Source organism: Octodon degus, unplaced genomic scaffold (assembly GCF_000260255.1).
Source record: "Octodon degus isolate 3935 unplaced genomic scaffold, OctDeg1.0 scaffold00014, whole genome shotgun sequence".
Classification (NCBI taxonomy): Eukaryota; Metazoa; Chordata; class Mammalia; order Rodentia; family Octodontidae; genus Octodon; species Octodon degus.
In genome coordinates this window covers 23,529,276-23,552,050 of record NW_004524590.1, presented here as the reverse complement: position 1 = coordinate 23,552,050, position 22,775 = coordinate 23,529,276, and the positions used below count along the sequence as shown (strand labels likewise).

Here is a 22,775-nt window from a genome sequence, read left to right as displayed (position 1 = left end):
GCTAAAGATTGTGAATATTATAGTCTCAGCATTTTTTTTCTTGTATGCAGTTTTCTATTCTGAAAAAGAGAATTTAACTCATCATTAATGAAATGTAGGTGTGTATAAGCAGTGGAATAAAGAGCAAGCTTTCTGAAAGTAAAAGCGATGCCTAAAATTAAATGTTAGATGATACAGAAGTTTATATGAATTTGCTTAAAAAATATCTATTGAGATCTTATCTATTTTTTGCCAAGCAATGTGCTAACTACTACGAAGTCTACCACAATGAATAAAGCTGTTCTTTTTCTCAAGATTCATGTAAGATGAAAAGAAGGAGAAAGGGAGAAAATTAAATGAAAAAATTGGACGATGCCCAAGAAGACATATATAAAAGGGGAAAAAGAAAACTGAAGGAAGAAAACAGAAATGAAAAATGCAAGAGGAAAAGAGATAAGGACCCCATGCTCCCAATGGCCCATTTATTGCTTGCCTGTAGTAATGACATTTAAAATGTAGTTTTTCATTCTTTCAACACATATTGATCCAATTTTATGAAGTGAAAATCTTCTGGAAAGCAGAACCTACAATGAGAATTTGGTATTAACACACATTTTATTTGTGAAGTACAAAGTCAGAAAGGATTGGCCTTAAAGAAATAACAGGAATACAGTAAGAAAAATATGAAGCAAATCTATATGATATGCTAGTGTACGAACTATAGTTTCATATCAAACCACAACTTTATATACCTATCACCTGGCAGATCCATGTGGTCTAGACAAATAAGATTCTCACCATCCCCCAAAATCAAATTCTAAGAAGAAGATGCTCATGGACATAATACACAGGGGCAGTGGAAGCAGGCTCCCTCCTTGACCTTGATTCCCACTCATCAAGGCCAATTGCTCTGGGATCCAAGTCTTCTGCACTCTCAACTGGTACCCACCAGAGTGAGATATCCAGCTCTTTGGCTATGACTGAGGAAGCCACATACTATGCATCCCATATGTATCTAAGGCTGAAAATAGACCAGCAGCCTCAGGCTTGTAAAGCATTAACCAAGTGAAAGAATGTGGCAAAAGGAAGGTGAGAACATAAAGAAAGTTGGTTTTCAATATGCATCCTTTAAGTGCCAGTTAAATGATGAAAGTGCTAGGTGGCAACAGTGAATGAAATGAAAAATGTCATCAACCCCATAATTAATAGAGGAGACTAGTGAACAGTACCCACCAATAATCAATGACAATGAGTGACATAAAGAGTTATGGAGGATGAGGAGCACAAATGCATCACAAAAGGTTACCTGAAGAGACAGTTTCTAAGCAGCAGTGGCTGGCAGGGAAACGTGTCTAAGCCCATGCAAAGGTGATGGAGTGATGGTGTAGAGCAGTGGGCAGTGGGCAGACAGTGATTGGCTCCAAATGCATAGGTGTGGAAGCTGTCCAGCATTGGAATCCGAAGTGTTGGATAGGGATGGAGAAAGGAGAAGCATACAGCTCTAGTTCTGCTCTCTAGTAATCATGAGGCCTAAAATCATACGCTGCAATTCTTCTTCTCTATCATCAGTCCATAGCTATTACCATCATCTATCTCATAGTTGTGCATAGCCTGATTATTCCTTTTACACTAAGCATATCCTGTGGCTTTCCACTTTGGTATCTTTGTTCGCGTTATTTGCTTTTCTGTGTTTCTGTCCCTGTTCCAATGTTCCCCATCTAAACCAAGTCCTCCCTTCAAGGGCTAAGTAAAAAGCTGCTCTTTCATAAACCAAGGATTTAGGTCCTTCATATATGTCCCTCACATGCTACTGGTTTAATCTGTCCTTCCTTGAAATTAATTTTCCCAAGGTATTTATCTAAATTCTGTAGTTATTTGCTTAACTGTCTCATCTCCACTCCTAGAATACTTAAGAAATCAAATGTGATACTGGTAAAGATATAAAACTTTATACAACTAGAGCTTTCCATATACTGTTCACTCTAGAGAAAAACATGACTATATTTAGCATTGAAATTATTTCAGAATCAACTAATATATCATGGGTCAAGACCATTGGGAAAAACAACTATTCCAGAACCTTCTGAACCCCTGCTAAGCATCTCCATTTTTTCCTTTTCTTTATCTTCCTCCCTTATCCTTCCCTATGAGCGTTTTCATATTTTTCCACTGGATCAGATTCCAGCCAAGAGTGTTGGGCCACTTGGCCTTGCCATAAAATTCTAGTATCTAGCAAAAAAGATCAAACTTTGTTTGTCAAGAGTAAAATAATTCCTTTCTTTGTGCTAACAGGGAAGAAAAAGAACCCCCCCCCAAAAAAAAAAGAGGAATTAAAAAAATAACTCTTTCATCTCAAGGAGACTCCATTAGCATTTTTTGTGATGAGTCCTGGCACTGAGAAAGACAAAGGAGGATGACACCAACTACGGCCTTCAAGGGCATTAAGCTGGAGGGGTGAAAAAGGCAATGATACAAATAGTGAGAAACCAGATAGAAAGGGGTGTGTTGCTACAACAGCACAGATGTAGTGCTTAAGGGTTAAGGAAGAAGAAATGCTGCTACAAAATCATTGGATCACTTGATATCCTTATTTAGGGGATCAGGTTAGGTAGGGCCCACATGCCATCAATATAATTTGTTTTCCCCAAACCACCAGAATTTCCTAGGAGCAAACTCTCTTCAGTGGCTTTCTCAGGTATCCTGCCTCTCTCATTTTTCCAGGTAGTTCTCTCCTATTCTCACTTAAATTGCACTGTAAACTTTATCTTGAGCCAAGTTAATTAGGAAACCTTAATGTCAAGAAATGTCTGATAGCTTCACAAATGCTTAAAGCAGAAACTCTTTAACATATTTGTGAAGGATAGTTATTCAATAAACATTTCTATATCTAACTGAGATGAGTTTGTTACTATTGATTTTAAAAGTCTTGAATTTAGATACAGAAGCAATGAAAAACAACATTAGTTTAGATTCCTGGTGACCTAGTTGTCACTAAATATTTAATGTCTCTTTTCTCCTTTCCTAAACTTGGTTGAGATTGTATGTTTTTAGAGAAAATATTTAACCTATATTCATATCTACCTGTCTGGTCTAATCCATGCTTTATTTTAAATGCTCTGTATTTGCCTGTCCGATGAAGCAGAGCTTCATTTGCATTGTTACATTCACCAGCCTGCCTACTTGTTTCATAAGAGAAAATTTAGGAAATAATGCATCCTAAGCCAGCACATGACAGGGTGACATTCTGAGTATTCTTCTCACAAAAGGAAATGACGTCAATAGTAGAGATCTTGATGCCCGTGAACCTAGGATCCTCTAATATATCCTTTGGAAAGCAGAGCTTTCAAGTCCCAAACTCTATCCTAGACTGTTCATAGGTTTAAGATATACATAGAGAGATAACATGGCCAAATGGAAAGGAAGATCCCTGAGATACACTTTATTAAGTTGTCCTTTTCCTCCTCCATGCACCCCCTCCCCACACACACCCTTTACCTACTGGCCTCCTTTCTTTCCATTTCCTGCTTGATAAGGACCTGCAGCAATGGCTTCCATTTCCTGGCCTCCCCCACAGCCTTCCATCCCTGTGTGCTTCATGTGGGAAATACTCAGACCAGCCTACTGACAATTATCTTCCATTTGCCTTTGTGGATGTTACTCAACACCCGGAATCTCAATAATTGTGACTGTTTCCAAGGTAGAAGCATTTGGCCAAAAGCCTTATCACTCCTGGCCTCATGTGAACTGGCATCAAGTATGCGGCTGTTAATTAGCAAAGGTCATTTCACTCAGTTCTCTGCCTCTGTGTTAGCACAAAGCAAGGAAAAAGGCTATCACCATGTTTAAACAGTTTCATTTCCTCTCTTGATTGACACTAATGCAAGTTTAGCACACTACTTTTCTAACACCTTATTCTCATACCAAGGTAAGCTTCATGACTTAAAGCCTATTTCTTTTTTGTTTTTAAGCCAATTTCTAAAGTGATGTAAAAGAAAAGTTCAGTCCTTCAAGTGATGGTGAAACATCTCTGCCAACTGCTCCTTAGGCAATCTTTCCATCTATTCAGCATATAAATGATTATATTTCATATCTCAAAACTGTCCTCAATAATCAGATAAGTTTGTAAACAGGACAAGACCATGTGTGAGAATTTTCCTGACATCTCTACATGCTTCTATACAGCTAAGCGTATGAGAGGTTTTCCCCACTTGAAAAGCCTACGATAGGGGGGAAATGGGTTGCAGTGGTTACCCATACTCTCAAAAATCATGTATTAACTCTACAAAGAACGCCTAGTATGCCAGCTTCCCTGTAACTTCCTTTTACTTGGAGGTCTCCTCACACAAGTGTTTATACCACCAGCCAACATAAACATCTCTATTAATATCCATGTTTTCTTCCCAACACTTCATTCTACCCAATCCTTCTTCTGACCAAGCATTACCTTTTCTGTAAAGATTGTGCTTAGGCATCGTCAAATGGTTTTACCAATATGTTATACACAGCAATCACAGAATTTAAGACCCTATAGTGTACGGATTAAATTGTTTTTCTACTTAAAACTGGAAAATTATGGGAAACAGTGCCTGGTATATAACCTAGAATATAGCTGGTACATAACAAATTATTTCTGAAAAAAATGATTTTATGCATGTTAATAAGTTTGCATACTACTTAAGTTCACATGAATGAATTAAAAGAGTGGTATAATGTTGATGTGGCTCATCAAAATTCCTTCCAAGTAGGAATGAATACCTACAAAACAAAATATGTTAAGTCATGGCACTCTACCCAATGTATCTTCATGGCTTCTGTACTCTTTTAATACCAACTCTAGGCTCAGCCTGTAAAGACAGTCTTAGTTGGGTGGATAAGGTGACTGATGCATTTAACAATTCAAAGCCAAGTGAAGTATAATTACTATAATAGCCATTTTCACCTGATACCAAATAATACATCTGAAATATATAGGTGAGATATACAGTGTGTTCGTGTGTGTGTGTGTGTGTGTGTGTGTGTGTGTGTGTGCATGCACTTCTGTGTGTGTGCTTGTGGGGGGGTGTTTATGTGTTAAGAGGGCAGATAGATATATAAATAGACCGACAGATCCATTGATTGATAACAGGCAGTATTTTCCTGAGTTATAACCTAGCCAATATCTTTTCTTGATTTTTAAATTTAACTTGTTCTTGGTTTATCACATGAATAAATTCTATTTCTAAGCCCTTTCATTTCACATTTTCTAATATGAAAGCTGGAAATATTAAGGTTGAAGGAACTTTAGAAATAAATGACCCATAAGAAAAACTATTTTCACACATGAAACTTTAGCAGGTGAAAATTTCAATACAGGATTAAAAGTTGAACCTGAAAATAAGTATGCCATAGTGCATCAATTTTACAAAATTTTTACCGATGCTTTGATCCTTGAAGAGCCTAGAACTACTGAACAGTCATTAAAGTGAAGAAGGGAAGCAGTAAGATGGAAAGATCACCAAAACTTGAAATAAAACCTGGAGCTTTTCATCTAAATTCTGTTCTTTGAAATGAAATTCATAAGAGTAAGCAAAGTCATTTTTCCTTGTAAAAGAAAGGATGCAACTTCCATAAGTGAATAAGAGGAGCATTTAATTACTGTTTCTTTAAATAAATCAAGTTGTTTACAGGTGTAGTGGTGCACATCTGTTATCCCAGCACTCTGGGAGGCTGAGGCAAGAGGACCACAAATTCAAGCCCCACCCGGGCAACTTAGTGACTTTGTTGAATCTCGTCTCAACATTTTTAAAAAGGTTGGAGGATGTAGCTCACTGACAAAGCGTTCAGTCCCCTGTATTACAACAAATATATGTATCTAGCTCATAAATGTGGACTTTTTGAAGAAATATACTATGGATGTACCTTATCCATAAGGTACATCAATCAAAGTTATGGCTATAGATGCCCCCGGAACCCTGAAAGGCCATGTTACTAAAAGTAATGTGAAAAGCTTTACAGAAGCAAAGGGATGCATTTCAATAGCAAGAAAGCCTGCTTGTGGCTCTCTTACCCAAGGCTTACAGCAGAAATGTGTGACCACAAGGCAACATTCCCCCTTTATCTCTTCAAGAGCTTGTGTTCTCCCATGTGGCTGGAAGAGGCCACCCATTAGCCTAGAGTACAGGCATTGTTGAGCACTCCTGGTTTTTCAACTAACTTACATAAATCTGAGCAAGTGTTCCCGTCCAAATGCTGTCATTATCCCAAGTCTTATAACAAATGGACCAAGGGCTGAAGTTTAGCATGCTTAATAGAGAGAAGCTACTGTCTTTCCCTCCTCTTCATACTGATCCTTTTTTAACTCCTCAGATAAATTAAAATGTGGAGGACAAAAGCCCACACTGTATCCTTGACATTTAAAATGCAGAAATCACCAGAGATTTAGTTCAGTGTCACAGCACTTGCCTGGCAAGGATGAGGTTGTGAGTTTGATTCCCAGTATGAAAAAATTAAAATAAAAATTTGAAAAATTAAATAAAATGCAGAAATGTATGCAGAAGCACACACACATAAGCACATACGCACACACGCACACACACGCGTGCACACACATGCACAGACACATCCTCAGGAGAACATCAAGAATGTTATTTATTCATTCATTATTAACTCCAGCATACAAACCCATTAGCATGTACCATTAATTTTGGTCACACTCATTAAATAATTTCTTGATTGCTTGTTTAACTTTCCTAGAGACCTTTTTGTAGCCTTCCTTTTTCCCACATTATGATGGAAGCCAGGCCCTTGTACCTGTTAGACAAGTGCTAGATTCTGAGCTAACTCAGTCCCTGAAGTTACCATCAATCACTACTATATGCTCAACTATTCTAAATTTCTGCAAGTTAAAACACTTGTGGCTAGTTTGCAAGTGGTTGACAAAACAAATACTAAATCTATGAACATGTCAGCATCCAGTACATCAAGAACACTAGGGATGGTATTGGAGTTAATTTTCCTTCCAGCCAGCAGCATATCTGTTCTGAACTGACTGCCTACCTTCCTTGGCCCTCTGTGTCGTGGCTGCTGGTGTAGTCTGGGCACAGTACACCTCTCGGGTCTGGATCCCACCGCCGCAAACAGGTCCTGTCATATGCCAGTGAGGGTCCTGCTGCTCCAGGAGGAGAGACACTTGGCATTCTTTCCATTCAGAGGTTCTCCAGGAATACCTGTTCAGTTCAATTTATTTGAAAGAAGAAGAGGCAATAAGGAAAATATACAGTTCTAAAAAAAAACAAGTCATAATATCAACTATGTATGAAAAGTATCTTTCTAGGGATGTCTCGCCTATGGATAGAGAAGTCTACTGGCTTCAAACTGCTAAATTTCTTCTATTTCCTAGCCAAAGCCACAGAAGCCTATTTTAGTAGTAGCACAAAATGACCAAAAGAGGGAAGACAATACAGAGAAATAGCACATTTTTCTCAGCTTTGAAGCTAGGAAAGTTAAGAGGGAGGAGCTAAAATCCAAGGAACCTACATAATGACAGCTGAAATTTTAGGCTTCATTTCATAGACTTCTAATTTACTTTGTGTGAAAGTTAGCCTGTAATTAGCATGACAGAATGTAGACTTGAGAATATGTTATTTGAAACGGGCAGCGATGATCTCCAATGTTTCAGTCTTCCTGGTGAAGGAATCTTTTTCTACCCATTCAACCTCTTGCTATTGTGATAAAGGTGTAAGTATTAGACATGAGTTGTTCTGGGCTCATTATATTTAACTGATGAATAATTTTGCATGTGCAGCCATGCTATCATTTAAACTGACATAGGTGTATATTTGCTAGGTTGATAACTGGCTAAGAAACATTCTAATACATACACACACACACACACACTCATGTGAACACACAGATGGACACACAAACATACACCCTAATAAGGAAAAAAAAATGAAGTTTATATATAATTCATAGAAAACAAAATACTATTACCTCACTGCATTCACACCTGAGAGAATTAGTTCAGACATAATTTTTTGGGGGGAGAAATCATAGCTCAGGCCCACAGAATTCACATAAATAAAATAGACTCATTGTATTTTGGAATAAAAAGGAAAAAATTAATATCTGTTGTTTTATTTCATATTTGAAGTAAAATTATTGGCTTTGTGATTATTTAAAATAAAAACTTAGAAAAACAATTAAAGTAATAACATTTACCAAGACCCTAGTCTTATAAAACTAGAATAAAATTGACATAAAGTAACAGATATATCAAAATCAGGAAGCAAATCTTTAACAAATGTAATAGTGGCCAAGCTCTACAAAATTATAGTTATTATTTTAAAAGACTGAAAGCCAATAATCATTACTCTTATTTTAAAAAATCCCCAAAGACCATTGTAACCCAGGCAAGATGTCCTGTAAACCTGGAAACCCAAGACTCTTGGAGTCTGAAGCAGGAGGCTCTTAAGTTCAATTCCAGCCTAAGAAGTTACTGATAAATGTGATCCTCTCTCAAAAACTAAAAAGAAAAGCAATTAAAAGGTCTGGGGAGGTAGCTCGTGCAAAATCCTTGAGTTTGGTTTCCAGATTTCCCAGAACTACATGTACACACACGAAAAAGTAGCCTGCTGAAGCAAAAGTATTCAGACAAACTTTTTTCCTAAGTTACTTTCTCCAGACTTTAACATATGTGTATGAATAAGGGAAGAGTTTGAAGGTCAGAGCATAGGTCCTCCTCATGCTGCCTAAGTTGTGACAAGTATATGGTTCTAATTCCTAGATAAAAGAGATGGATTGGTTCAGTTCTCCCTGAAGACAATTGCTTTCCAGAGCTAGAGCCCCAGTGCCTTTCTGCTCACACAGAATTCTCACCCTGTTCTCCAGAATATGTAAGCAGAGAGTTCCTCCTTCATGTCTCTACGTCTTAGGACCACGAAGCCCTGGATTCTAGAGAAAACATAATGAGGATGGAGTACTGTTGTAGTCAGGGCATACAAGGGTAAAGAGTTAATGCAGGGCACATCATTTATAAGATGATTTTATAACATTCCCCCAAAGAGTCAAATGCAGAACAGTGTGAGAGTTCTGTCCAAATACTAGAGATCCACAGAATCCACCTGAAGACCTCAGTCACATGGCAATATCCTGCATGAGTTCAGCTGGAAACCTAGAGCCCATGACAATGTCTCCTGCAGCTCTAAATCGAGGATCTGCACGGGGAAGGCCCAAAGGTAAGTAAAAGAAGGAATAAATTCTGAGTCAGCAAGATGAAGTATCTATGCCAGCAGGCTGAGGGATCTGCGCTAGAACCAGGAAGTGAGGCTCAAGATAAGGACCAGAGCTGCTTTGTAAAGAATCAAAGACATTCTCTGCAACGTCAAGGACCTGAGCTCCTCCAGCTAGAACAGCTGGGTTCATATCAGGAAGACCAGTGTGACAAGCTTATCCAGGAGAATCAATAGTACTCCATGTTCCTGTCCAGTTCTCCTTTTATGATGTTGGCCACAATCCTCAGGTGGGCCTTCCATACCCAGCACCATGCTGATTCAGCTCATTGATAACCAGTTAATCTACCACAGGGATATAGGCCTGTATGGTCACCAAGCTCTCATTTCAAGTCTTCTTTCTGTAAGCCTTCCCCAAAAGAAGAGCTCTCTGGCTAATGAAGTGTCAGACACAGGAGTTGATTTCAAGGTTCCTAGATATTGTCAGCAAGTTAAGCAGGAAGCAGTGAGTATAGATGACACACATGTTTTAGGGTCAGTAGGACCTGGTTTGAATATAAGCTTTGCCACCTACTAGTCAGTTGACTTCTGTTTTTGTCCTTATAAAATGGGGATAAAAATACCAAACCTTGAAGCTTACATATAATACATGCTCACTAACTATTCATTCCTCTTCTTTTTACATCCTTCCCCGGGTACTATGTGCCCCTCGTTGCCTCAGTAAACACATATCTATATATCCATATAACTTTTCTTTCCATCATAAGGATTGCAACAAAAGACCCAGTATTAGAGATCCAGGATTGTCAGTCTTAAGTTCTTGCAACTGAAATGCAGCAGAGAAATTAAAAATAAAATTTAAAATCATAATAACTCACAATAACTTTTTTGATTGTGTTAAAGGAATAGGCCATGCTTTATAATTTTTTTTTCCATTAACGTATCATGACTTTATAAGAATTAGCAACTGAAGAATTTGGAAGTCATTAACAGGAGAAAAGGGAAGGAAAGTTTAATTTAAAATTTATAAAGCATGGCCTATTCCTTTAACACAATCAAAAAAGTTATTGTGAGTTGTTATGAATTTAAATTTTATTTTTAATTTCTCTGCTGCATTTCAGTTGCAAGAACTTTACATAAAATAAAAACTCTTTGTAGTTCACTTACCCAAACCACACAGTTTCTATTCACTGGCAATAGGTAAAATCTCTAAAGCAATACAGGACATTTATCACTATCACTATTGTTTACCACCTCAGAGAAAATACCAAGCTAGCAAGAGACAAAGAAAAAAACAGCATTTCAGTAGAGAACTTGTGTACTCCTTTTAAAAATATGGGTCTTTTCATAGTCTTTGCTCAACCTCTTTTACTTTATCTGTCCCTATCTATATTTGCTCACAAATCACCTGGCAGCCGTGAAAACCAAATATCCTGAACTCCACCAACCTGAGGAAGTTATCTGTGGGATCTGACAGAATAAGAAATCAAAGAAGTTCACTAAAGCTAAACATTATTCCCATTTTCCTTTAGAAGTTATTACAATGACAGTCTTCTAGCCACCAGAAAACTTGGCTTCCTGATGCCTATGACACTTCTTTGAAAGACCACAGCTAGAGGCCAGAGAGATGGCTCAGCAGAATAAGCACTTCCCTGGCAAGCACAAGGACCTGAGTTCAATCCCTGGTTCTGCCAAAAAAAAAAAAAAAAAAAAAAAAAAAAAAAAAAAAAAAAAAAAGACCACAACTATGTCAAAGAACAGGCCTTTCCAGTTCACAAACACATAGCTCCAATGCTTTTTAGCACATCCTTATGTTATCACAGACAATTAAATTAGATCCCCAGTACTGCAGAAAGAGAGAGAGAGAGAGAGAGAGAGAGAGAGAGAGAGAGAGAGAGAGAGAGAGAGAGAAGGAGCTATTCATATTCCCTAATAAATGTTCCTGCTCTTAATCTCCATGGTTCCCCAGAATTCATTCCTCAATTTGGGAGAACACAAATTCAGCACACCAGACTCTAGCAAGACTGGAGTTACATTTATATCTCCTGTATCAATTTTGTCTTCCTCCTTAGACAGGGAACAGGGGAAATCTCATATACCAGAGTCTTACTTCTTCCTGGGGAGGAACACTTTGAAATCAGATGTGGAAATGCCTCAAGCAGAACAGATAAATGGCACAAAAGAAAAAATGATATGGCCTTCTAGCCTTGAAAGTTTACAGGAACAATTTGCTTTTTAAAAAAAAAAAATGACTGAATAGAATAAACGTGACATTAGGTAATTATGGTTACTACAGCACCCTGATAGGTCCCTCAAGTAACAAAAAGAGCAGGCAACCTTTTCTGTCTGTTTATTCTGTGCCAAGCATTATACTAATGAGTGCAGGTACATTATTTGACTTAATTCTTCCAAAAACCCTATGATGACATAGTGTTTCCTCTCCTAAGATGAGCATAAAGTATATGCAACGCTTGGTCAGCTATGGGCATGTGAGGGTGCAGTAGTGAAATAGGTTAGGGCATGACAAACCTGGCTGGGGAAGTAGCCATGAGCTGTGAATTACAAGAGCCCAGATGCATGCCCCAAAGCCCTGCGCACGGACTTCTCCAGAGAACAAGATCAGGTGTTCAATAGGATGGCCTAGACTTAATGTCAACTGGAGACATGGGATGCTAGAACCTTCTCTCACCCTATACATAGAACTTCTTGGGAGTTTTCTTGAGCTGTACACAGCATAAAAGGTCACAGATGCCAAGGAGCGCTCATTATCATAGTCATCCTCAGGACAGCCTGCCCTGTGTGCTCCAGGGTATACCTCTATCTTGCTTTTCCCTCTTTTACTTGACAAAAGCTGTCTCTGTAAAGCCAGTTTCTCCCTCATTACTCACTTTTATTTTCTTCAAATAAACTTTGTCACTAGTCTTTTCCTCCTTTCATTCAGTTTTTTGTTCCTGAAGACCACAAGTCCAGAAAGTGAGGTGAGCAACCCGTAATCTGGTAACATTTGTTTGTAAGCCACTTTCAGGATCTACCCAGTGACAGTAGGGTAGAAGAAATAATACTAATTATAAAGGAGACAAGGAAATCAAGACCTTAAAAACTGTATTTTGAAGAAAAACTGCTGCTTCCAAACACCACCCTGGTTTAACTTTTTTCCTTCTCTTAAAACAGCAAACCTGGGTAATTCCCTATCCGCTACAAAGGAAACAGCCCCTTCAGATGACCCTCCTTCTCCCATGACTGGACTATTTCCAACAGGAATGAACCATTATCTCACGGTGGGTGGGTCCCTAGACAAGACTAAGACTACTAATTATTGAATTCCAGAGACTTCCATTACTCAAAACATATAAAAGATCCCCGTTCCCACCTGTACTGTGCTTCCTTTTTCTGAGTATTCACATTCCATTCTTGAGTGTGTTCTGTATTTGCCTTTAATAAATCCTTCTTGGGTCTTTTTTATTGACACATGCTGAAAATTTGAAAAATTCTAAAATGTTTTCTGCAATGGAGGTCAACAAACCTGCAAACATATCTTATTTTTTTAATTTTTTAATTTTAATTTTAATATTTATTTATTTATTTATTTATTTATTGGCAGGACCAGGGATTGAACTCAGGCCCTTGCACTTGCCAGGCAAGCGTTTATTCTACTGAGCTATCTCCCTGGCCCTGCAAACTTATTTTAAAAGGGTGGGTTAAAGTTATTTATTTCAGCCTCAGAGGCCTTCGTACTCATCCTTCAGCGCCATCCTGGTAAATTACTATGGTTATAATCTCAGTGTTGTAGGCATCTGAATTAGATGGAAATATTATAGGCAGTCAGACAGGGCTAGGCACTCAAATGCCTAGAGACAATATGGAAGAAAAGATGACCCTGCAACTTTGGGAAGAGACAGACAGTCCAGCTGTGGACCAGACCTCAAGACAAAAGAGTAAATAAATGCAGCCACATACTTCCCTAAGGATAGGCATCAGGGATTGATATTCTAAATAGGTATCAGTCACCCTGGAGAGTCAGAAAGCATCACTGACCCAACCACCTACAGGAAAAGCTCCAGTTTTGTATTCATGTCTGTTTGCTACATGACTTGCTTTCCCATTTTATCCTGGATTTCATCAATTTTACTTGAGCAATGTTGCTTGTTATCTTATTGGTTGACTATAGTTTTGTCTCACCTTAGACCCTACTAACCTCATGGTTTTGCTCTATAAAAATTCCTTAAAAAGGCAGATTCCTGGGCAGCCCGCTCACGTCCCTTTCTGTCCACCTCTCAGATAGAAGCTTTCTTTCCCTCAATGTTTTCTTTCCCCCAATAAATATATTCTACTCTTAACCTTCATTGTTCCTAAAATCCATTATTTGCTTTCAGAGAACATGAACTCAACCCAAGTATCTTTGAGGTTGGGAGTTTATTCCCCTACCAGCACCTTGGGAATTCTAAAACAGGAAGATCACAAGTTCAAGTCCAACCTGGGCAAATTTGTGTCAGGACTGGCCAGACAGTGACCTGAGAGAGACTTGGACTGCCTACTACAGACAGTGGACTCTCCATTACTAGCAACTACTAGCCCTTGGTAAACAAGAGGGTAAGGACAATAAAACTTGAATGTGAAGCTTAGGTCACCCTGTTGTCTCTTGATGCCTACACTTGTACCAGCTTACAGCCCTAAACTCAAACATTTCATCCAGATTCTTTGAGATTCTTTAAAACTGTGCCCCCAATCTTAAAACCATATATACTCACATCCCCTACCATTTTAGATTTTTGCTGCTATCAATCTGATCTCATCCTGCTGTGATGCAAAGGAATAAAATCTGATCCTCCCCACAGCTTCAGTGTCCACAAGGTCCCTCACCCCATTATTGCATTCTGGTACTTGGCAAGACCTTGTCTCAAAATAAAACATAAAAAGGGATGCGATACAGCTTACTGGGAAGGCCCTAGGTTCAGAATCTGGTATTTGACAGTTTTATCTAATTTTAATGGCTATAAAATTAGCCATTAAAATTAGCCATCATCTAGCTATAGTAATATTCTAACTCCATGAAACAGTGAATGGAAAAACCATGTTCAGTTGTGAGAAAATGCAAGTTCAGTAACAATAGATAGCAACCAACCTACCTATTATAAGGACAGAACATCTTACTACTGGTCTGGTAGAAGTTTGTTGTGGACTAAAAGAAAATAAAATAAAAGCCCACCATTTATGGTAATGAGACTGTCAGTAATTAATTGAAAAGCAATACTTCACAGTGCCAAAATAACTTCTTTTAGTCTTACTAAAAAACAGTTTGAGAATATTTTATAGCCAATCATTTTATATTTAGAGCATACTGTTAGTCACATGGGTCCAAATTTTAGCACTTCAGGAAATAATTACAAGTTAAAAATAGCACCAAATATAAGTCAAAAGAATCTCTAATTGTGAAAATTTAAATACCCACTAATAGGTGCAGAAGACAACTTTCCAAAGGGAAATTAATGCTTCTTTAAAGCCTTAGAATGAAAAACCCCTACACTGGGGTCCCTAGATTTTCTGAAAGTTAAGTTAATGTGCCATCTCATCATGAGAGAATAATTATGATGCCCCTGATGTTAATGAGGGATATATATACAGCCACTCGGAAACCCCAAACATCTGCAGAAAGGAATACTCAAAACTCTACTAATGAATATAGAAAGCAGACAACATCTAAAGGGTATTGTGCTTAATGCTATTTTGTATGAGTGACTAAAGCTAGAAAAAGTTAACAAGTAGCCTACGCTAGAGAAAGACACAGGCCTGCTCGAACAGTAAGAGAAAATTACTTAGTCAAGTGTCCACACAGCCTTTCTTCATGAGGATATTCTTGAGCTCTGATTCTGTGCTGAGGAGGGTTTCAGGCAAGGGAGTGGCACAGCAGTGAATGGAATAGTCTGTGGCCTTGGGAAGATTGTCTTTTAGTTGGAAAAACGGAGAGTATATAATCTCTGACACAGTGTCAGCCATCACACAGGAGAATGAGATAGAGAAAGAAGAGCTACTTCTATGCCAGGCCAGGGAAATTCCTCTGACGCATGGGCAATAATACAGGTAACAATTGCCAGATGATGGGCACACCTAGTAAAACTGTTCTAAGCACAAAGTAGGGCTCATTCAAAGGCCCAGGAGTGAGAGTGCTTAGCTCTCTCCGGGAGCATCACATAGACCAGTGAGGCTGAGGCAGGTAGCTCTGAGTAGAGTGATCAAGACAGGAAATGAGAAGCAGTCAAGAACCAAGCTATGCAGAAAATGTTATAGGCTAAAGAAAGTAACGGGAGGAATTTGTTCAGAGGAGATGGGAAATCCTGGAAAATTTCAGGATGAGTGGCAAAATGATGATGTAATTTAAGTTTATAAAAGGTCACCCTGGTTAATGAGTGAAGAACAGTCAGGGGAGGCAGGAGTCAAGTTTGCAGGCCTTTCTCAATCTAAGAGAGATGACACTGGCAGCAACTGCATCAACTGGAGTGAACGCAATGAGAAGGGACGAGACTCTCAACAGATTCTGAAGGGGGGAGAGAAACTTCTAATGGATTAAACACAGGGTGAAAGAGAAAAGAAGTGATAAATGATTCCTATTTGTTGTCTTTTAACTCACATATTAGCAACTCAATTTCTTGGCACTGAACAGTGAAGTGATAGAGCCCAGGACAGAGAACAAAATCTTAAACATCAGACACTCCTGTTGTCCTAATTGTGAAACTCAGTCTTTCTTCATGTACACCCAGCAATCTATTTTCTGAACTTTTCCACATAGCTGAAATTCAATGCCTGTTTACTGTCACATCTTCCACATAATTTGTCTACTGATAGGAAACAACTGACAACTGTATCCATATGAGGTAAAAACATCTAGGATATATTATTCCATTACCCATAGGAGAGTATCTACAGCTTAATCAAATACAAAGGCTAAAATTTTAAAAAAAATGTAAGCTGTTTTCTAACTGTGGAAATGCATATTCCCATCACTAGACACAGGAGCCAGATTGTGCAGGAAGAGCAATTGCTTGAGGCCTTGGAAGTGAACAGGCAGTCAGTTCCTAAGAGTAACATCCAAGCTAGGGATGCTGTAAGTCTAAGCATTTCTAAAATTGCCAGGGGATGTGGGGCAGGAGTAAGAAATCCATTGCTGTGAAGCATAGAGCAAATTCATCCTGCAGTAGCAAAGCCAAACTCAGAAAAGCAAAAAGTCCAGTGACTATTCTTAAAAGATCTCCACCATACTAATGTGACATAAAGTAACTCTAATAGTAAGAAAATCCAGAAACAAAGCAGTTTTACAGCAACCTCCGCCCTTTCGAATGAATGCTTTGTCACTTTTATAAGGCTTCAAACTGCTTATAAAGTGTGGGTTTCTTTTCTCCTTTTTCTAAAGGCTTATATTTGGAGGAGAAAAAAAGAATATAATCCTTAGTGATTTAATGATGACAGATGGAAAGAATAATTGCATTGGCTAACAGTCATGTTTTGACTGAACACATATAGATTTGCAAACACTCCTAGAACTGAAACCCTGGTGCAAGGTATTCAAATTAAATATGTGTGTATATTAAAAATCAGTGTATTGCAGCATGACTAATTTATGATAATGTCTATTATCTTTTTAAAGCTGTAAATGCATTGAGAAAAGAATTAAATTGTCATTTTTTTGCTGAACAGATGACCAAAATAAAGGGAAATGATCAAGCTTTATGCATTTTATGCTCTAGTAATTTTTTATTAGATAGAATGGGGCTATTGATTATGGAAAGCTACTCTGAAGTGTAAAGCTCTTTGCTCTTCAGCAGATGGCTTTGCTAGCCAAACTCCATGTATGTATTATTAATAGACTTCTATCACTGTGCAGGGCACTTAACAGTACGTTAACTTTCTTACACTAACTGGGGAACAAATCTTCCATCCGGGAGGACTTAGAGTGGCACAATGGGGACTCATGAAACCATATGCACCAGTAATAGATAGACCCAGTAAAAGGGTGTACATTTCCTATTGGAAAAAATTCCTCATTCTGTAAAAAAACACTTGTTTCTTTCCTAAAGTCCTAGGCTATGACTCTTTCATGCTTTAGCTCCTACAGAAAAAGCTATTTAACTTAACTAAAAAGGCTTACTTCCTTAAAGAATTCATTAATTCATTTGACAACCCTTTAGAAAGTTCCCATTACATGTGAGACTACAGGGTCAGTCATAGAAATCAATGGGGAAAGACTCAAAAGATGCTGAAAGCCAATTTTTTACAAACTCAGACTATAATCTCATTTATCATCCCTTTTCTTCCTCATCCCTTTTGAAGCAACTCTTGTAACCAATGCCAACAGAGATAGTTTACCTACAAAACCAGGTACAGTGCCAGCAAAGCATGGTGGCCATTCGGATCCCTGGAGAGAACTCTGTGCCCATCCTTGCTGACAGAGATACCCTTAATTGATCTCTTTGATGATGCTAATTTCAGCTACATTTTACAAAAATGCCTGTAAAAATGCTACCAATTACTCTCCAGGGTTTTCTTAAAGAATTCTATCTAGAAAATGTAAAATGGAGTGAAGTGCCTCAAAAAGGTGCTAGGGAAAACCTGGTTAGTCTTAGGCATTGATGTTGGACAAGCAAAGCAAAACAGGAAGGAGGGGCCCCAGGTAGACTGCAGCCTGAGATTGCACAGATAGACTTTTTGTGAAGCAGTTCCATCCTATTCCTAGCAAAGATAAATGCATCCATGCCAGAAGCAGAAGGCCTGGATGTAAAAAACAGAACAAAACAAAACCTTATCTATTCAGTGACGGACTGCATACTGAAATAATATTTAACACATTGGCATTTCTGTATAATAATATCAACCATGAAGCTTCTGACTCAAGATTTTTAAAAGAGTTTCACTGCACAATGGTCACTGTCTTCATTGAATGTTGTTTGCTATGCAATTACAAACTTAAATGATCATTCATCAAAAAAAAAAGAAAAGAAAAGAAAAAAAAAAGTTAGGTCCGGGGAGATGGCTCAGTGCAATAACCGCTTCCCTGGCAAGCGCAAGGGCCTGAGTTCAATCCCTGGTTTCACAAAAAAAAAAAAAAAAAAAAAGATCATTCATGACATACTACAGGGCCAGAGATATAACTTAGCGGCAGCACAGCGCCTGCCTGGCATGTGTGAGGTCTGGAGTTCAATTGCCAATACCCCCCAACCCCAATAAATGATAGTACAAGCATTTCACATGAAAATTGTTGCAACCTAGAGGGTGATGAAAGTTGAAAGGCCAGTCCTCTGGGTAGACCTTTTAAGAAAGATGTTTATAGCAGACATTTCATCAATATCCAGATGTGTCAGCTGCAGGGTCTTCAGCCAGAACAGGGCCCTCTACTTGCACACAAGGGATCTCCAGTCACAGTTGCCCCAGAATGAGGTTTCAGACACTGTCATGAAACATTTAAAGGATTTCAACTGTTTGCTCTGTTTTTTTATGCTGCTCATAAGCAAGGCTGCCTCATTCTCTATCACAGTGAATGCATTACACCTTGTGCTTAGTTGAGACATTGGATCTAATACTTTATTTTTTTTTCTTTTCAAAGTTTTATTGATAAACATATAGCAATGAGACAGTTTCAAATCAAATCGAAAGTACAGTTTCAACAAATAATACACTGCATATATTCTTCTTAGTGGTTAATTGCTGTACAAGATGCAGACTTGTGATCCTACTTACAAACACCATTAGAAAAAATCATTCTATTCATTAAGAGAATGCAACTATATATCTATCCCAACCACTTTGAATACACAGATACAAAATGGACATTCATAGTTATACCCCAGGATCTAATACTTTAGATGTTAATTGGGACACAGGAAAGAACGAAGTGCCAAGGTATCTCATACAATGCATATCTCTGTGTTTAGGGACAGAGAATATGTGCCCAAAGACAGAAAATAACCAAAGAGACAAGCTGACAAGTAACAGACAAGTATATCTTGTCTCTCTCATGCCCTCCTCCATGCCAAAACATATAGTATGAATGTTTAGTATTAGACTGACTGGAGGTGGGGGAGGAAGCAAAAATCTATAAGCTAAATGTGAAAAGCTGAAGGAAGGGGTTTATTGGGGTCTGTCTGAGTCTTGGTCAGAACCAAACCTCTGAAACAATGTTAAGGCCACACAATGCTAACTCCTACATGGTTCTAAAATTTCCCATGTCAGCAAGGGATCTGGTGATCAGAATCACAATGTCAGGTGACTATTCTCTGTAGCCTCTTGAATTAAGCCAAAGGTTCCAAGGCAACTTTCAAAGTGCTCCAGTTCCAGGCAGTACTTCTATAATTGCATCCTCTCCACTGCAATTTCCATTTCTGAATCATTCCTCAGGGACTCACACTAGGTCGTCAGAGTTAAAATGCTGGTCAGAAAGTTTTGCTGGGGAGACCAGAACTCAAAGCTCTGCAACAGGATAATAACCCTATGCAGGGACTAAAAGATTTTTCTACTACACTCTTTAATTTGAATATTTCTTTTTTTTATTTTAGGGAAAGGGTCTACAGGGTGTTCAGAGTCTCACTACTAGATTGGACTTGTAGTGATCCACCTGTTTACAGCCTCCCAAGAGCTGGGATTACAGGCATGCGCCACCACACCCAGTCTCAATTGCTGTCTCAGTGCACCCCAGGGGCAGAGCTGGCACAACAGGCCTGGGAATGAAACCCCTGGCCCCTGCACCTGCTTGTAGTCACTTTAATCTGCTGAGCTATCTGGCCAGCACTACTTTGAATATTTCTGAAAATTTTCTCAGTGGCAAATTGATTTTCTTCCTTTATGTAGTTGATTGTCCACAAATCTGTTTGCTTAAATGAGATTTTGTGAATAATCTTGTTTAATTATACAATATGTGATGACCCCTCCCCCACTGTTATAACATTCCAGAAGCTTCTATCTTTTTTTTTTTTTTTTTTTTAAGAAGCTTCTATCTTGCTAGGGTATTTTTTTCTGTAAGTCTTGATCCAGATATACAACTTACTCATTTTATTTATTTGTCTTATCTTCTTTAAAATTTTAGTTCTATTGAGGGAAAAGTGTGTCTAATATGTTTTCTGATTCCTTACAATGTTTCAAAAAATGCTTAGTACAGAGCAGGGTCTGGGTATATACTGAACGAATTAACATATCCCTTGTAGCAAACCTGATGTAAGAGTAAGAAGCAAACCACATTCTCAAAGAAGTTTTAAAAAATAAGAAAAAGAGGGCTGGAGAGATGGCTCAGTGGTCTAAAGCACCTACTTGGAACAAGCTTGGCAAAGCACAGGGACCATGGTTCAATCCCCCAGCACCACATGCCGGCCAGCCGCGCCCCCTGGTGGGCTGAGCTGGCCACACACACACACACACACACACACACACACACACACAATAAATAAATGTTAAAAAAATAATAAGAAGAAAAAGTCATAGAGATGTACATCTTCTTGCTAGGGAACAACAGGATGAATTAAGTTATTTCATACTTACAAATTGCTCATGAATTTGGGGAAAAGAGCTATTGCTATTCTGTAATAGATTCTGTTTCTATTTTCCTTGTTTACAATGAATTGTAATCACTGACGGCAAGCTAAAAACAAAACTTAGTGCATGTGGCCTATCATGCATGTGTGGTATATGTTTTATATGGCAGAAAACACAGTGCAGGACTCAGGACACTAAGAATGTCAGATGCTGTTAATTTTGTTGCTGTTATTGATTCATTCTTTTTCTCACAACAAAGATGGAAAAATGTCCGTTAACAGATCACTCTTCAAATAAAATACTGACTGGAATTTCAGTAAATTCTTAAAATGCACTTCCTACAGAGTCACCTTTTGAAAGTTTTTGCTGTTTTTCTTTCTTTCTTTCTTTCTTTCTTTCTTTCTTTCTTTCTTTCTTTCTTTCTTTTCTTTCCTTTCTTTTCCTTCCTTCCTTTTTTCCTTCTTTCCTTCCTTCCTTCTTTTATACTAAGTGGAGCTCTAGGGCAAGGTTCGCTCACAATGCACTTTGGCAGACTCTATCTACAGACATTAAAGAACAATCAGATCAATTTAGAAATTAATCTTGGTTCTACCCTGAATTATTACAATTCCAAATTCATTTGTGGAAAAGTGATTCTAATTGTTTAATGTATATTTTTACACATACATGTATCTTGATGCACATCACCATTGAGTCCTCCTGTGAGCCGGGATGATGCAATGGGAAGAACACTGGCTTCAGAGACAAAGGGACCTGGACTGAGTCTTCACAATGCCACTATGCACTTTATCCACACTTAGAAGTGTTCCCTTGGATGATAAACTGTACATTACTCTAAGCAGTCTTCAAATTTAGTTGTTATACTCACTATAATTACTGTTAATTTATACCCACAGTAGTTAGCCAACAAAATAAAGGCATAGCTAGCAAAAGTAAATGCAGCTTACTTCTCAGATCATCAGGAAGATATTATCTTGACTTAATGGTTATTAACAAAGAAATGGAAGTATGTCTACAAATCCACAAACTGTTGAGAATCTCAGGAAGGGGTTACTAATCATCCTATGAAAAAAGTCTACAGGCACAAATATCAAGGTCACCACTAAATCTAAACCCAGGTTCTAATTCTCCTTGCCTTTCACTGAGAACCCTTCTGAATTACACTTGCATGGAGGAAAAAAATTCCAAGTTAACCAGAAGAAGTAAGTCACTAGCCCATGAAATTATTTTGTTATGTAGTCTGAAAAATGGAGGAATTTGTAAGGAAAAAAGTGCATGCAAATATCGATAGTAATGTCCATTTTTTTTAATGACCTTGCACAACAACTGCATATTGTTGTCTCCTTTCAGCTTTTTAACCCTTCAATGCAGACAGTGTTATTGGAAATATTCTACTGAACAAGGAACTGTCTTAGTGAAAATGAATAGATTGTTCCAGGTCATGTGGTTAAAATTTAATTTAGCCAAAAGGGACAGACAGCCCAGATGTATGTCATCTATAAGACCCTGTTTTACTGCAAAGTTAGTGCTTTAAAACTGAACACAACAAGAAGCATTCTATGAGCATGACTTAAGGACCATGAGCTACATTAACCTACTCTGCATGCTAAGAAACTTAGCAATCATTTTGGTAACAACAGCCACCACCACAATGGAAAGAGTGTGTTCTAACAATATTGATTCCAATCATGAAGAGAAATGGAGTGACTGAGAATCACATAACCAACTTGCCTTTGTGATCCTTGCCTCAAAATACACATGATTTTAAGCTTAAGGAATAGCCATACTCAGTTTATCAAGAAATCTATTCGGTTTGTACCTACCCATTTCATCAATAGAAACTACTTTTACCTTGTTTTATTTTTTTTTTCTGAGAAAATGTTTCTCAAGTTTTAAATGCCAAAATAAAAACCTATAGAAAATGTTTAATCTTTCTTTATTTTTAAAAGAGAATAAAAAATAGTAAAAAAAGAAAGAAAGAATACAGAATTTCACCAAAATGATAGGAATTGAACAATGGTTGTTATATTGCATATTGATTGCATATTGTTGTCTTCAAATTAGTTATTCAAATTA

The 22,775-nt window shown here is 37.9% G+C and overlaps 1 protein-coding gene across 1 annotated transcript in view; it reads right to left on the bottom strand.

Annotated features, from left to right (window-relative positions):
* The window catches only part of Thsd7b (thrombospondin type 1 domain containing 7B), a 1,039,160-nt gene that overhangs the window by 680,478 nt on the left and 335,907 nt on the right, over positions 1-22,775 (bottom strand). Inside the window, exon 5 of the mRNA XM_004626384.2 lies at positions 7,015-7,184. Coding sequence (XP_004626441.1) covers positions 7,015-7,184 — 170 coding nt within the window. The remainder of the gene's footprint in view (positions 1-7,014; positions 7,185-22,775) is intronic.